The sequence below is a fragment of the Notechis scutatus genome, chromosome 3 (genome assembly GCF_049901735.1).
Source record: "Notechis scutatus isolate UNSWTSFEM ecotype Mainland chromosome 3, rNotScu1.2, whole genome shotgun sequence".
Taxonomy (NCBI): domain Eukaryota; kingdom Metazoa; phylum Chordata; class Lepidosauria; order Squamata; family Elapidae; genus Notechis; species Notechis scutatus.
This window is the reverse complement of record NC_142011.1, coordinates 102,308,007-102,323,938: the sequence shown is the minus strand read 5'-3', so window position 1 is coordinate 102,323,938 and position 15,932 is coordinate 102,308,007. Positions and strand designations below refer to the sequence as shown.

The window sequence follows — 15,932 nt, the reverse complement described above, 5'->3', positions numbered from 1 at the left end:
TGCAACCACAAAGAAAACCCAAGATAGACGCTGAATTGTGATTAAAAGGAATAAAATATTTAACTTGCTTACCCAGCAGGGGGGAAGGAGGCTACACAAACTGTATTTCTGGGAAAGAATAATCCATCAGATTGGGCCGTTACACACCAGATCTGCCTCAGCCATCATTTTAATCTGTATATTTTATCACAGCATGCTAAAGCTTAGGAAATTAAACCATTTCATTGGAAATAGGAACACTGATCAAATTTAAAAGTACCTTTTTATCGGGAAGAATGTTTGGTTACTTTTACCTTGCAGCTGGAAGACCAATAAAGATTCTCTACGTAGAGGGTACATTCTTTTGGCAATGGCAGTGGTAGTGGTGTGATTTTTGAGAGAAAAGACACATGCAAGCAATGACTTGATTCCAGTTTGTTGTAAAGAAATGGGGAGATTTGCTGCTATTCTCTTCCTGTTTCCTTCTTCCCTGGAGTGGCAATTAGTTTTACTCACTAAAATTAGAAAGAAAATAGAAAAGGAAATGTTTCCTTTGCCCTCCTGTACTGTAATAAACACTTCATTGCCTTCAATCCGTTTATCAGCCCCGCCCTCCCTTATCTTAAACTGCTCTTAAAAATCTACAAAAAAATAATAATGGCAGGCAATACTTTTGGTCGTCCCAAAAGGGCCAAAGGCACAACTGACATTAAGATGTCTTTCTCCTCCTCCAGTGCTTATCTCTCTCTCTCCCATTCTTGCATTTCCATCCTAGCTCCAGCCTCTCGTGCCTTCTCCCATTCCCCTCTGTTACAGGTAGCTCTTGACTTACAACCATCTGTTTAGTGACCATTCCAAGTTGCAGTGGCACTTAAAAAACATAGCAAACTGCAGCATCTCCAGACGCTAGAGCAACGGGCTTGTACCAGTGGTGGTATGCTACCGGTTGGACCGGTTCATCTGAACCAGTAGTTAAAAAAAAACAAAAAAGGCTTCTGATGATCAGCTGAGAGGAGAGAGAAGAGAAAAGCGAAGGATCGGCCCTCCCACCTGCCCCTATGCTTTTCTCTTCTTTATCCTCTCAGCTGATTGGCACCGCAGGCCTCAGCTGGTGTGGGGAAAGCTGCGCATGCACGTGTTAGGTGTGCATGCACGTGCATGCGATCCCCGAACTGGTAGTAGAACAGGTAGGATCCCACTGCTGGCTCATATTTATGATGGTTGCAGTGTCCCGGGGGTCATGTGATCACCTTTTGCGACATTCTGACCAGCAAAGTCCACGGGGATTCACTTAACAACCGTGCTACTGACTTAACTGCAGCGATTCACTGAACAACTGTGGCAAGAAAAATGGGGCCAAATTCACATAACAACTGTCTCGCTTACCTTAGTAACATCAATTTTGAGCCCCATTGTGCTTGTAAGTCGAGGATTACCTCTATAATCCCCGCTTCGGAGCGAGGGTCAAGTGGCAGACAGAGCTTGCATAGGAGACTTGTGCCCTCCAGACATAACAGGTGAATTATCCTGCTGAAAACATAGCAAGCACTTAAACTTGCTACACGGCACCGAGAAGGTTGCTTCAGCAGACTTCTGCATTAAATTGAGAAGCCGGCACATCTTCCACCATGAGGATTCTCATTTACCATTCTTCATCCAGTCCCTCTTTTGTAAATCTCACATTGCGATGGCCGTGATCCACACTTTGAGAAACAGTGGTTTAAAGAGTTGGAAGAGAAGAGCTCCATGTATACTCCTAGATGGTATGAAGTTTTATCCTTGAATCGGAAGTCTTGCACAGATCTATTAAGCAATGAAACTAGAAGGCAACCCAGTGTTCCAGTATTTAACTCTGGAAGTTCTTCCTATCTTCACATTCTGTATGGCATTGACAGAAAAAAAGCTTTTTCTTCAACATGTCTGCCTCCATTATTAGATTGATAAGTGAACTCACTTATTTTTGTATGAGTTAAAGCGTGTCTTCTGCCTCATCTTTTTAAATTTCTTTTATTTTTAAAATATGAAAATTCACAAAAGAAAAACCCTTTAAAAATAGAAAAAAATACAAATTCATACAAACTAAAAATACAATACTTTTGTGGGTGAGGGAAATGTATCTTCTATCAATAGCCACTGGTTTACTCATCTTCAGCCTCATCTTACAGTACACCCAATGCAACGTCCGTGGTTAAATAAATAAATGGTTTGTTGTGTAGACAGAAATCTGTATCTCTCATACAAGAACTGCTTTGTATAATTGGACACAGAGTAGAGCCATGAAATGGATACCCATCGCCTTTAGGCCTAGACAAAATTACTCTATAACCTCCAGCATTACTAATTAGAGAACAACTCGCTTTCTATACATTATTTATATACACAGAAAAGGCTGGTTAGGAATAAGTGACCAGACTGCCTGCCTCTCACTGGATGGTGTTTTGGTCCAACAGGGCACTTGAGAAAACTGTCCTACATTTTTACGCATGGATTTCAGACTGTGATATCAGGCAAGCAGCAAAAGCATTTGTGAGAGGACATATACTCTTAATCAGATGTACAGTATTCCCTTTCACTGGAGTAAATGTTCTGCCTACAGACCATTTTCATTCTGAGTTGATTGTTATCAGTGATTGCTCTATACACTTTAAAGATAGAACTACCTGTTCTTTTGGGAAGTATGTGTTCTCTTACCCTGTTTGGTGATGCAAAATGAATGCAGGGATGGAGAGAGTAACACAGGAGAGTGCTCAGAGGATGGAAATGTTTTAACCCTTCTTTGAGTTATTAATCCTCTGTTGCAAATCTTCCATCTCTGAGTCTGCTTGCTATGTTTCCTCAGCCTTTTCATTAATTCAGTTCCTTGGTATCACTTCTTGGCTTGTAGAAACAATTACATTTGCAGAAATTTGTAATTGTGGTTGAAAAAGAGCACGGTCACTGAAAAATTAAGACTCACTTTCCCATCATATTTCTCTTGATGGAGGAATACTGACAGGTTCCTATTTGCATGGAAATATGAGAAAGTATCATTGAGATTCTGAACAAATATTCATAGGGTTGGGCTATTAATTGGCAAGATTTTTTTTTACTCTGAGGAAAAGTCAGCTATTTTTAATAGAATAAAAGTAGTCCTTGACTCGTGATTCACTTCACAACCATTCCCTTAATAACAATTTGAATTAATAACAGCCTCAGAAAGGTTGCTTTGTGCCCTGTAAAGCACACCTGATTTTTATAAAACGTTTCACATAGACACACACACATCACACGTGATCATGTGGTTGTGATTTGCAACCTGTTTGCACTTGTCAGTGTTGCCAAGTACCCCATGATCCTGTGATCATTGTTTTGAATCTTCTTTGCTGGCCTCCCCAGAAGCTTAAAATGGGGAAGCCGGCAGGAAAACTTTCAAGCTGCTGCTGCCTCCCGAGAAAACTCCCTCTCGTCTTTGATGGTTGGCTGAAAGAGCTGCCTGCTGAAGGATTTCAGCTCCAGGCAGTGGTGCGTTTTGAAATAGCTTACCACTGGTTCAGTGGGTGTGGTTTGGTGGGCACGCTTTGAGCATGCACACACACTTTGCGCGTGCACTTTGCACAGGCGCAGAGGCTTTCCAACTCACCTCCTGAAATCCTGCACTCTCCCTGTCACTTCAGCAGCTGATGTGCAGCAATCTACTGTGCCGCACAAAGCAGCTGCACTTCCAAAGCCAGGGAATAAAGAACGGTAGGGGAGCCTGGGCGGGCAGGTGGACCCAACCGCAGCTCCAGCAGCTCTTCAGAGAGAACCGGTTTGGTCTCCGCCAATCTTCAGTGCTACCGGTATGCCAGAAATGGGCCAAACCTGTAGAATACCACCACTGGCTTCAGGCCAATCCAAACAGTCATAGAGCTGAAATCTCTTGGCAGGCAGCTTGTTCAGCCAATCCCCAGAATGAAAGAGCTGCCCGCTGAAGTCTTTCAATTCCGTGTGTCCTTGGATTGGCCTGAAGCTGAAATCTTTCAGAAGGCAGCTCTTTCAGTCTAACCCATTGATTAGAGAGAGCTGAATTCAAAGCAGGATTTTTCAGCTCCTGAACGGTGGCAGCATAAGTAAGCTAAGGAATGTGATGTGCCTCATGGGAGTTGGGGGCTGGTCCAGGCCACATGTGAGTATGTCTCTGTTCAGGGGTTAAAAAATATTTTCTTGGCAGGGAGGATTTTCAGCTTCTGAGCAGAGACACGCTCACATGCAGCCTGCATCAAACCTCCTATGGTCTCCCTCACATCCTTGAGGCACTCCATGCTCCTTATCTCAGACTTCATCCACTTAATGACCAGAAAGGCTGGAATTGCAGTCATTGACCAAAGCAGTCACAGGCTGGCTTGCTTAATGACTGCTCTGCTCAACGATTGGCATTCTGGTCCCAATTGTGGATGTAACTCAAGGACTACCTGTAACTATATATCTTTCTTATAATTATATGAACTTAGAGCTGGCAACCTTTCTACTGCTAAGCACCACATTCTCATGGGAAGTAATATATTGGGATAGACCACATGAGAGTTATAGATGAGTCATGGTGGTGCAGGGGTTAGAGTACAGTACTGCAGGCTACTTCTGCTGCCTGCTGGCTGCCTGCAATTTGGCAGTTCAAATCTCACCAGGCTCAAGGTTGACTCAGCCTTCCATCCTTCCAAGGTGGTAAAATGGGGACCCAAATTGTTGGGGGCTGGATATGCTGATTCTGTAAACTGCTTAGAGAGGCCTGTAAAACACTGTGAAGCGGTAAGTGCTATTGCTATAGTGGGACTGAAGTCAAGAGTGGAAAAAGCAAAAGGAAAGTTTGTCAGAGCTTACCTGATCTTTTATAATATGCTTCTTTCCTTTTCCCCTCTCTTTTTGATATGCCCACCTGTCTACCTTCCAACACACTAGATTGTCAGAAAAGTTAGGAAAAGGTAAAGAAAAGGCTTTCAGGGGGGAAAAAAAGGATTAGCTCTAAGCTGTCAGTCCTGATACATTCTTGGAGAACTGAATTGCCTACATATACCTAACACATTATTTTAAGGAAAAAAAATGCTGCAAGAGAGTTGTAGTTCCTTTTGCTTTAAAAAAAAGCATGCTAAATGCTTTCCAGATATTTTAACCCACGATTGGAAAAGTTGAGTCAATTTGGTGTAGTGGTTAAAGCATCAGACTAGAAACGGGGAGACAAGTCCCACATTAAGGGATAAAATCAGCTAGGTGATCTTTGTCTCTCAGCCCTAGGAAGGAAGCAATAGCAAACCACTTTCAAATTATTGCCACGAAAACTCCAGTGACTTCTCCAGGCAGTTGTCAGGAGCCAAGACTGACTTGAAGGCATTAGAAAAAAAAAAAACACATTCTAGATGCTGATTTGAAATAGTAGAAACTCATAACAGGTGAAGAGCATCTCCATGGGACTTTGAGTTAAATAACAGTGAAATGTGAAAGTAAGAAGATAATCCTTTCAAAACAACATGACTTTTCTTGACCTTCTATGAGGTATCATATGTTCTTCATTCTTAAGTCCTGCTGATGGAAAATTGCCCTTCAGCCATAGAAGCGCCCTTTGAAAAGCAGTCAGTGTGGTTTACTTGTAGGTGGACAGCTGGCCAAGAAGCAAACCCAAAAATCTCCTCTTGTTGTTTTCAGGAATCATGTCAGAAAAGAGACAGTCCCTGATTGAATCCAGATTGAGCTGTTTCCTGTTAGCGTGCTAACTCAGCCTGCCGTGTCTTATTCCACAAGTCAGTGTTATTGAATGGTTGCCTGCCAAGGCTCTCTTAAAAATTTGGGGGCAGAACTGCTTTAATAACGCTGACCAAAATTATGCCTTAGATGTTTCTTCAAATAACTCCAAGCGTATTGTTGTTGGTAGCTGATAAAATGTACTTTTATTTTTTTAAGCACACAAATGCAAGGAAACATTTTTAATGTCTCCCCCACAATGTAGCATTCCTTTCCTCTAGAGAACCATCAAAGCCCAAGTCTGAATACTTTCGGGAAGAGCTTTACTCAAGTTTCTGTTTGACCCTGAATTAAATAACCAGGTGTGGTAACTAGAATTCTGATTGGCATTTTGGGGTTCATGCGTGGGGTGGGTGCTATTTCTAAGTGCTAACTAACTACCAAGCTTTATTTAGGCAAAGTTATAAACTGAACTAATGAATTAAATGGGAATGTAGGATGAAGTATATCAAAAGGTTATTGGACTGTTTTTATTTTATTGGTTTATTTATTTAGAAGATTTATATGGCCACCCACTCACTCTCAGTGGCTCTGGGCATCAGTATTAAAGCCACATTCTGATTTTTATTTCTACAAAGAGAAGAAATGTAGTAGAAAAATAGGGATAAGATACAGAAGAAGAAGAAGAACAATTTCACAGGTCAGTTTGCATACACATTTAATCACAGACCTAATGGCTTGATAAATTGTATGGAAATTGTGGCATGCAAAGAAGGAATCTTAATTCCTGTCTGCTGCAATAATCATGACTGTCTGCAGTAAAAATTATCACTGGGAAGCTGAAAATCAAAACAGCATTTTTTCAGATTAATACATTTCACCAAAAGGCATCCATTAGATGCATGGGATGGCTGAGCTGTTGTGGGATTTAAATTAGGATGAGGTGGGAGGAAAAGAGGGGGAAGACAGGTTACGCAGATACAGGTTACATGTGTAAGAGTGTAAAATTCACAATTATAAATTCACAATTGTGTTACAAATCCATTGCATTTGTTGAGAGGTTCTGAAATTGTCTGAAAACCTTTGAGTGAATCTCATTTGATGGTGGTGTTAACATTTTCCAAAATGGTTACTTTTGAAGTCTACAATAGAAAGTCCTCTAGTAGGGAGTGAAATGCTGTGATATTGTGGCGTCCTTGTTTTTTTTAGCCCTGATCTCAAACCTTGTTCTGTTAATTCTTTTGTACAAAGTTTCCTTGTTTGTCCTACATAGAATCCAGAGGGGGATTGTTGGCAGTTGGTGGCATATAGTGCATCACATTTAGAGGAAAAGCATGCAAAGGTGTCTTTAATCTTGTATATATGAAGTTGTTGGGGCAGTTGTGAATCCTGTTGCTGTAGATGTGTAGGCAAATAGACATCTGGATATGCTGCAGGGACCGATCCCCATGTTAGCACCATTGTCCTAATTTTTATTGCTTGTTAGAATCTGCTTCAGGTTGGATGCCTGTCCGTTGACTGGAGCCGAGATTCTTTCCCTCTCAATCATGACAGAATAAAAACTAATAAACAAAGCATGAGTATTCAGGAAGAATTACTGGAACCTTTTGAAGTATTAAGCAGGGATATAGTTGTATGGATTTGCCCATAATTGTAAAATGTGGAAAGCTATGTTTTTATGGTGAAATGGTAGAAAACTCTTTCACATTGCTTTTCTCAGTTTGCCATAAAAACAAACATGGAAGGGAGCTCTGCATCTTTTACAATTTCATGCGAATTCATACAACTGCATAAAATGGTGACTGTATTTCACAGGAATGGGAAAGGCCCTTTCACCTCCCATACCATCTTGATGCTGTAGCAGACATTGAAGAATAAACAAGAGTGAGGGTTTTTCAGCTTTTCTCAGTTGGATTTGTCTCTTATGACATATGCACGGATGCTCTTCATAATCTTAAGTGCTAGTGATGGCTCTTCTCTTGAGAGATTGCTTGTGTCTTCTAGACCCCCCTGCCTTAAAATATTGCCTGATAACTTTTCTTTTCTGGAATCTGTTACCACTAAAGGGAAGGACATATGTGTCCCATTTCTAGGAGTAAGATTTTGTAATCAAATCTATAAAACAATTTGATGAAAAAAATGTGGAAAAAAGTAAATGTCTCACTCCCTAGATATTGCCTAACTACTTATCTACTCCTTTTTTACTTCCTTTCTTTTCCTCTTTTGTTCTCAGTTCCCATCTCCCCAGACTGGTTTATTCATTATCTTTGTGAAAACTACATTGCTGGAAAACAAATTTGCACACAAAGTTAGCCACATGGTTAGCTGTTTATATGAACAGCAGCCCATGTGGCTTGGCTCAGCAGTACATATGCCAGGTCAGCTTCTTTATGGATTCATCTTTAAGCATACATTTAATTACTGTGTCTGACACACATACACAGTCATCCCTGCTATATGATACAGATATATTGAAATACATATTTCACTAAGATATGAATTCAGAATCTTTGTTTCACAAATAAAAGTTGTGTCTTTTTTCTAAAGTAAACACAGATGAAAGATACTACTGCAGACTGCTAGCTCTGCCTGCTTAATATTTGGTGAAGTATTGACTTTTCCTTTTCCTTATATTTATGGGTTAGGTCATGCCATCACACTACTGGGGTTGGACTACAACAGCAGTTGCCAACCGGTGGGCCGCAAGAAAATTTTGGTGGGCCACAGAGAAACCTCACCTCAGAGCATCCCCCCAAAGCAATTAATCCAGGCTGCGCAGAAACACAAGGCTGCACCACTCACATGGCCCACAGGAACCCCCCCTGCCCACTTACTCCTTACCCTGCAAATTTGCCTGATAAATTGCTATTTTTCCTTTTTCCAACCATCAGCTGTTCTGCTGTGCCGGGAGATTTAGATTAGCTAGGAAGCAGGAAATGGTTGGATTTCTTGCTTTCTAGCTAGCCTTTAGATTTTTGGCTCTGTTTTTAAGCACAGCTGAACCTCCCTTAGGACTGAAGGTTCTATGATTCAGTGCAGATTCATGGCAAGCAAATTTTATGTGACAGACTCTGGCAGCTGATGGCAGATAGATAAATCACGGAATGATTCATTGAGCAACTCAATCTCCCTGCCTGCTTTGCCTGATTTTGGGTAAAAGTTGCTCATTTTTTAAATAAAAAATTCAATATTTACATACATAGTGTGTATGTTGTGAGTTAATTTTGTGAATTTGCTTGCTAACAAATTTTATGGGTTTGCTTGCGAGCAAATTTTATGTGACAGACTGAGCTAGCCGATGGTAGATAGATAGATCTCTGAATGAATCTGTGATTCTGTGAGCAACTCAATCTGCCTGCTTTGCCTGATTTTGGGTAAAAGCTGCTCTTTTTTTTATAAAAATGCAATATTTATATAAATATTTATAATATTTACATACAAGCCATGCCTAACCAGTCACATAACCACCAAGCCACACCCACAAATTAGGCCACACCCAGAGAATCGGTTAGTGGTCCCTGGGATTTAAAATTATGAGTTTGGTGGTCCCTGAGGTCCAAAAGGTTGGTGACCCCTGGACTAGAAGACCTCCAAGGACCCTTCCTATTCTGCTATTTTGTTATTCTGTTCCAGAGAGCTGGAAGTTGTGAGCCCATTTTGCTAGATGCTTAAATGTGGAAGACCATGTTCTGCAGAATTATAATGACTGATCTATTTATCTGCAAACATTTTATTTACTTGGAATGAGGAGTTTTTGAAAGTCTTTCTTGTCTGATCTTCTAAATTATCTTTGATTCCTGTAGAAAAATAATATAACTCTTTTGCCACATTTTCAAATTAGTTATGACTATTGAATAATTGCTTTTATCTGATGAAATACACTTCCTATTTGTAAATGGATTAGGGTTCTCTGTACTTTTTTTCTATCATAACTCATTACAATGCAGATTCCTTATCCATCTAATTTTTTGAAATGAGATCTTACCATGCTGAACCACTGGAGGAAAAAAAATGCCTGCTAATAATTTAACAACAAGAATGAAATAGAAAGTACGGTATAGTGTCTGATCCCTGAAATACAAACAAAGGAGGAATGTAACATTGCAACCATAGGTTTATTTGGATTATCTCGGATTTGGGGGTGAAACCTGGGCTGCCTAGAATAATGGTAAAATAATAAGCTAGCTTTATTTTATTTATTTATTTTAAAAAAAGAAAGCTTGGGGGAAAACATAGCTCTTCAAGAAAAGAAAAATCATGATTAAAATGTTTCTGCCTCATTTCAAGCCAGCTAGCTTTGCTATGTTGAGCGAAGTTCTTTATCATTCCGAGATGTAAAATATATGTGTGGATGGAATTAAGCAGCTCAAGTAGGAATGTTGCTAAATGGTAAGGAAGTTAATGTAATTGCAACAAACCCATCTGCTCTCTTGAGCTCAGCTTCAATCACAGGGCCTCACAGATAATTAGCGAGGGTATACAGCCCTTGAAAGCTGTTGGCCCATCCTTGGTCAATCGTTATCCCACATCCTCTGACCCACAAAATTTGCAGAGTCCAATTAGATCTCTCAGAATTCATAATGATCAAAATATGTTTTGAGTTAGTCTGCTTGTTTCATTATTTGTTGTTTGCTTCACTGTATGAAGCCAGCTGCTCTGTGGTTTCTCTTCTCCAGGTGTTTTCAAGCACCAGCTCTATTTTGTTAAGCTGTAAATCTTCAGACCGTTTCATCACCCGTGAAAAGATATTGTGTGGCAGTGTTATTTCTACCAATAAGAGTTTATTAATCCTCCCCCCCTTTTTTTTCTTAATTTGTCTATTAACATAGGTTGAAGGGGACCAACTTCCTCCAGGACACACTGTCAGCCAATATGAAACCTGTAAGATCAGGACAATAAAGGCAGGTACTCTAGAGAAGCTTGTGGAGAACCTATTGACAGCTTTTGGAGACAATGACTTCACCTACATCAGCATATTTCTATCAACATACCGAGGGTTTGCATCTACAAAGGAAGTTCTGGAATTGCTCCTTGATAGGTAAGACATTATGAAGAAAGGATACATACATACATACATACATACATACATACATACATACATACATACATACATACATACATACATACATACATACATACATACATGTATGGTATTCAGCTTTGTTCGGGTATTTTCCCACATCATTATAGTTGTGCTTTTAAAGTTGTAGCAATGTTTCGGCAGAATCTCATCTGCCATCATCAGGCCTCTGTATAGTGTTCGTCTGTGAGTCAAACTTTCACAGCCATTTCTGTTTTAAATTTGGTGTTAGCCTACTGCTGTGCCAGAAACGTTGCTACAACTTTAAAAGCACAACTATAATGACATGGGAAAATACCCAAATGAAGCAGAATACCATACATATAAATACCCGCGAATACACACACACACACACACACACACACACACATTTATATATATATATAAAAATTAGGGCTGCTGGGTTGAGTTCCTAGTTTAGAAATTTGGTTGCAAATGTTTCATCACCATTCGAGGAGACATCGTCACTACGCTTTGAATTGTGCTAGCTTGTTTGGGCACTGGCCTTTAAATACCTTTTTATGTGATGCAAATTGGTGAATGTTGTTTGTTTGGATACTTTGGAACAAGCAATATTCACTAATCTGCGTCATATAAAAGGGTATTTAAAGGCCAGTGCTCGGACAGATGAGCACACCTCCAAGCACATTGACGATATTTTCTCAAATGAGGACAAAATGTTTGCAACCAATTTGCCAAGCTCAGAGTTCAAACCAACAGCCAGCTACCAACCCGAGCTACTAATATTCAAGTACATTTCAACCATTTAATAAATTAATTAATATAAGAGTTGTTTAAAACAATGGTGTGTTTCAAGAGATTATGCTGAGCTGCAATGTTGGTAGATTAGGGTCTGGTTCTGAACATTCATTTTAAAAGTAAAAGATGTGTCATTTGCTATTCCAGTTCCGTTATCAAGTCTATGTCTTATGTCTCCCAGTATGAATTCACAGTGAGTATTCACTGTGAGTTCACTGTGAGTATTTAATATGTAGTATGCAATATTTAGCATCTCAAATATCTCAGCATTTATTCCTCAAAGAAACTACAAAGTTCTTGCTCTTTCAGTAGTAAGAAGATAGAAAATAGGTATGGTTTTAGAATGCAGCTTTAATGTTGAATCAATCTATATGTCTCAGTCTTTTGATATGTAATGCTTTCTCTCATACCATTTTTAGCCATCTGTCTTTATGTCCTTATTTTTTAAAATGTCTGAAACTTCATGCCAATGAATTCAATAGATTGTTGCAGACAGATTTGCAAATATAATCCAAATTTCTGGTTTCAATAAATGCAACATGTTTAAGTATAATTGATTAAATAGTGAGTTAGGCAAAGGTCCTCAAACTTTCTTGATTCACTATGCCCATTTCCCCGCAAGAAATAATTAGAAGTAAATTGATTATTTTCATTTATTCTCCGCACTGCATCCAGAATGTACCTCATGCTTCTGGTTCATGGCAATGTTATCATAGTACAACAGCATAAGAGTGAATAGTACTTTTATTTTGCAAATCATTCTCCTTCTCATTGTCATGCCCCTGGTGGAGACTGACTCTGAGGAAGAGGAGGAACAGCCGACAGGGAGTGGAAGTGTGGCTCTGGAGGTTGTGGAGGGGGCTGGCGAAGGGCAGAAGCCGGCTGTGCAGTCAGAGGAGGACCCAGGCCCATCTCCTCTCCAACCTAGGGCACACAGGGAGGAGAGGATAAGGGAGAGACATGGTCTCCTCAGGAGGAGAGGGCCTTGATCCTCTTCATGGGCTGCAGCTGTGACAACTGAATAAGAGTATGGACCTGTGTACTGGCGAATGCTGGAAACAAAGCATGTAAATATCTCTAGTTTATAGTTCCTCTCTGAGTTTGGTGTCCTTCCCAGTGTATATCATCTGTGGACATCCTCCACCCTTATCTTGCCTGATTTGTGTTGCTTTTTTCCTTCTTCGTGTAACTGTTTGTGTGGGAGTGTTTTTGTCTTCTGTCAAAGATATTTGGAGCTTGGAAGCAAACTGAAGGAATAAAAGGGGCTTCACCTGTTTTCTGTGACTGTGTTTGTTTTATATCCCACCCTGGGTCATCACACTCATAAATCAGTGGGGACTTTACCTTATTTCAGGGGTGTCAAACTCGTGGCCGGGGGGCTGGATGCATCACATGCTGGCCACGCCCATCTCAGTTTAGCGAAGGGGGAAAAAGTCATGATACGTCACATGACAACGTGATGTCGTGAGTTTGACATCTGTGCCTTATTTCAAATGAGGATGTTGATATCTCTATCCATTAGGCAAATCTACACAGAAATCATCCCTGGAAGGAGTCCTTAATTCCTGGGGATGTATCATCCCAACACAACTGGAAGGCATTAAGCTAGGAAAGGCTGGAATGTACCATTGATTGCTAAAGTGTTGTTGCTTGATTTCGATTAGAAGATACAATGAGTTATTAAAAACCAAGTCCAGAAAAGCCATCAGTGTGATAAAGTAGTTTTTTCCACACTTAACACTAAAAAAATGAAATCATTGGACACCATCACATTTTATTCTTTGTCTTTTCCCAAGGAATTGGGGTAATGGAGAAGTGGGTAAATATATCTGTGTGTGTGTGTGTGTGTGTGTGTGTGTGTGTGTGTGTGTGAGAGAGAGTGAGAGAGGGAGAGGGAGAGAGAGGGAGGGAGAGAGAACTTTTCATTCTCATAATGATTTCAGCATACTTATTTTTCATAAGTTACCATGAAGCTGAAATCACGTTATATTTAGGGTAGAACTTCTGTCTCCTGTTTTACTTTCTGCCAGGATTGTTTTGAAAATCAGTGTCTTCTAAACAATGGAAGAGAAGATAACTGTGTGGTCTTACAATATTCATTTTGTCCTTGCAAGGAAATAACTTTTCTGGCCAAGGTAACTAAAGTAACTTCTTCCTATCGCCTGCTTTGCTGGTTTCACATAATTTATGTGGTTTCCCATGGTTTGTATTGTAAAACAAGAACTGAAAGTTCCTTTAAAAGCAAAACAAAGTATCAGCATGCATACAAATATTATTAAAGAGTTCTCTGGTAAGGATGGATCCTCTTTGGAAACTTTCTGTTTTCCTGAAAGTGCATTGCAAAGCAACAGGAGCTGTCTATGTTGTCCTGATAAGGCTTGAACTTCCTGTGGACCAATTTGCTTTACTCAGGCTGACTGACTGAGGCACAGGATCGGGGGTGGCAGAAGGCAGCTTGTACTGCAGCTGTGCATTGTTGTTCTTGCTTTGTAGTGAACAAAGAACATCAGTTTGCAGACTTATCAATCCAGCACTTTCATAAAACACAAAGCTATATATAGTAGTATGTTCACTCCCTTCAGATGGGAGCTTAAGGGGTGTCAATGGAAACATGAAAAGAGAAGCACTTTTCCAGTAACAGGGTAGCAGGAACCTACACAGCTATCTACCAGCTGTGATCTGGAATGCTTTGGGGACAAACTGGAGGGCTAAGAGTGAATGGAGGTTGTTTACAATTAAGAACTGCTGTGAAGCAGTGTTTTAAGATTAGGTAGAAAATACATCCCGCATTCCACAAATAAAACTAAATTCTAGTTCTCATCAGCAGTTGAGGTTATTCCTATCAATAGAGAAAATCTATAAAAGATTCATTACAGGTAGTCCTTGATTTGCAACTATTTATTTAGTGACCATTCAAAGTTATAATGCACTGAAAAAAGGGAGCCTCGGTGGTGCAGTGGTTAGAGTGCAGTATTGCAAGCTACTCCTACTGTAATTCCGCAGATCGAATCTCACCAGGCTCAAGGTTGGCTCAGCCTTCCATCCTTCCAAGGTGGGTAAAATGAGGACCCAGATTGTTGGGGGCAATATGCTGACTCTGTAAACCACTTTGAGAGGGGCTGTAAAGCACTATAAAGTGGTATATAAGTTAAGTGCTATTGCTATTGCTACTTATGACCTATTCTCACACTTAAAACTGTTGCAGCATTAGCACAATCAGATGATTGAAATTCGGGCACTTGGCTAGCAACGTGTATTGGCAAGGGCAGCAGCATCTGATCTGATCATTTGATTGCCATTTGCTACCTTCCCAGCCAGCTTCCCAGCAAGCAAAGTCATGTTTGCAAATGCTGGGTTAGGAAGTCAGGCTTTGCAATGGGAAATCAGCTTCCTTAATTATGAAGAAATGGCTAGGAGACACTCATACAGATACATAAATTCCTCTAGAAATATTGCTCAGGGAAGAAATTAATTTAGGTAGATTTCAAAGAAGCTAGTTTACCCTAAGAGTTAGTGAACAGCTGAACTGTAACTGGTCAATTGTCTAATAGTTAAGGGCTCAGGCTAGAAACCAAGAGATTGAGTTCTTGTCCCAAGTTAGTCATGAAAGCTGACTGGATGACTTTCAATTAGTCATTCTCTCTCTCTCCTTATTGGTTTGTTGTTGTGGCAAAAATAGAAGGAAGAGTATTAGGTATGTTTGCTTGTGTTATTTATGAAAAAAAATAAAAATTAAAAATTAAATTAAAAATTAAAAAATCGATGCTTTGAAAATATTGAAGAGATGTCCTGTGTTAGACATAGGTTTTTTCCTGACCACTAAGTATCCTTGCTATTATTTAAATTTCCCGTAATTTATTCAGCCATTTTTACAATATATATTCCCTAATCTTTTGACAATCGAACATAACTTAACTGCAGAAGCAATGCCCTTTTCAATAATTCCTCTGTAATGCTCAAATATTTATGAAGAAATTAAGTCTGAAATCAAAGAAATTGGGGGTCCCAAACACAAGTAGCCCACAACAATATCCTCTAACTCTGAGTGCCATGTAGACTGAGCCTTGGGAAACACTCTGGCAGGAGGAACAACCAATCTTGGAATGACCAGTGTGTCTCTTAGCAACAGTGAAACCTCATTGGCTGACCTCATTGCTCTGGGCATGGCTACCTTCTAGGAACTCATGCTTGTTCTTGCACTCTGTGGCAGGTGCCATTTCTCAGGTGCCATTTCTAAGGCAACAGGAAGGCAAGGATTGGCCAGGGAACCAAGCCAGGAGGCTGGTGTTACTTAAAAGAGAGAAGAAGCAATGGCACTGACTGATGAAGCTTGCCAGCTCTGGCCACCCCACCAGAAGAAGCTCTGCTATGGAAAGTCTTCCTCCAAAGCAAATGAAGTTGCAGGAGAGAATTTGAAAAAAAC

The 15,932-nt window shown here is 40.0% G+C and overlaps 1 protein-coding gene across 2 annotated transcripts in view; it reads left to right on the top strand.

Annotated features, from left to right (window-relative positions):
• The window catches only part of RGL1 (ral guanine nucleotide dissociation stimulator like 1), a 92,872-nt gene that overhangs the window by 27,468 nt on the left and 49,472 nt on the right, over positions 1-15,932 (top strand). For both annotated transcript variants that reach the window (XM_026669264.2, XM_026669265.2), the window contains exon 3: positions 10,500-10,708. In XM_026669264.2, coding sequence (XP_026525049.2) covers positions 10,500-10,708 — 209 coding nt within the window. The remainder of the gene's footprint in view (positions 1-10,499; positions 10,709-15,932) is intronic.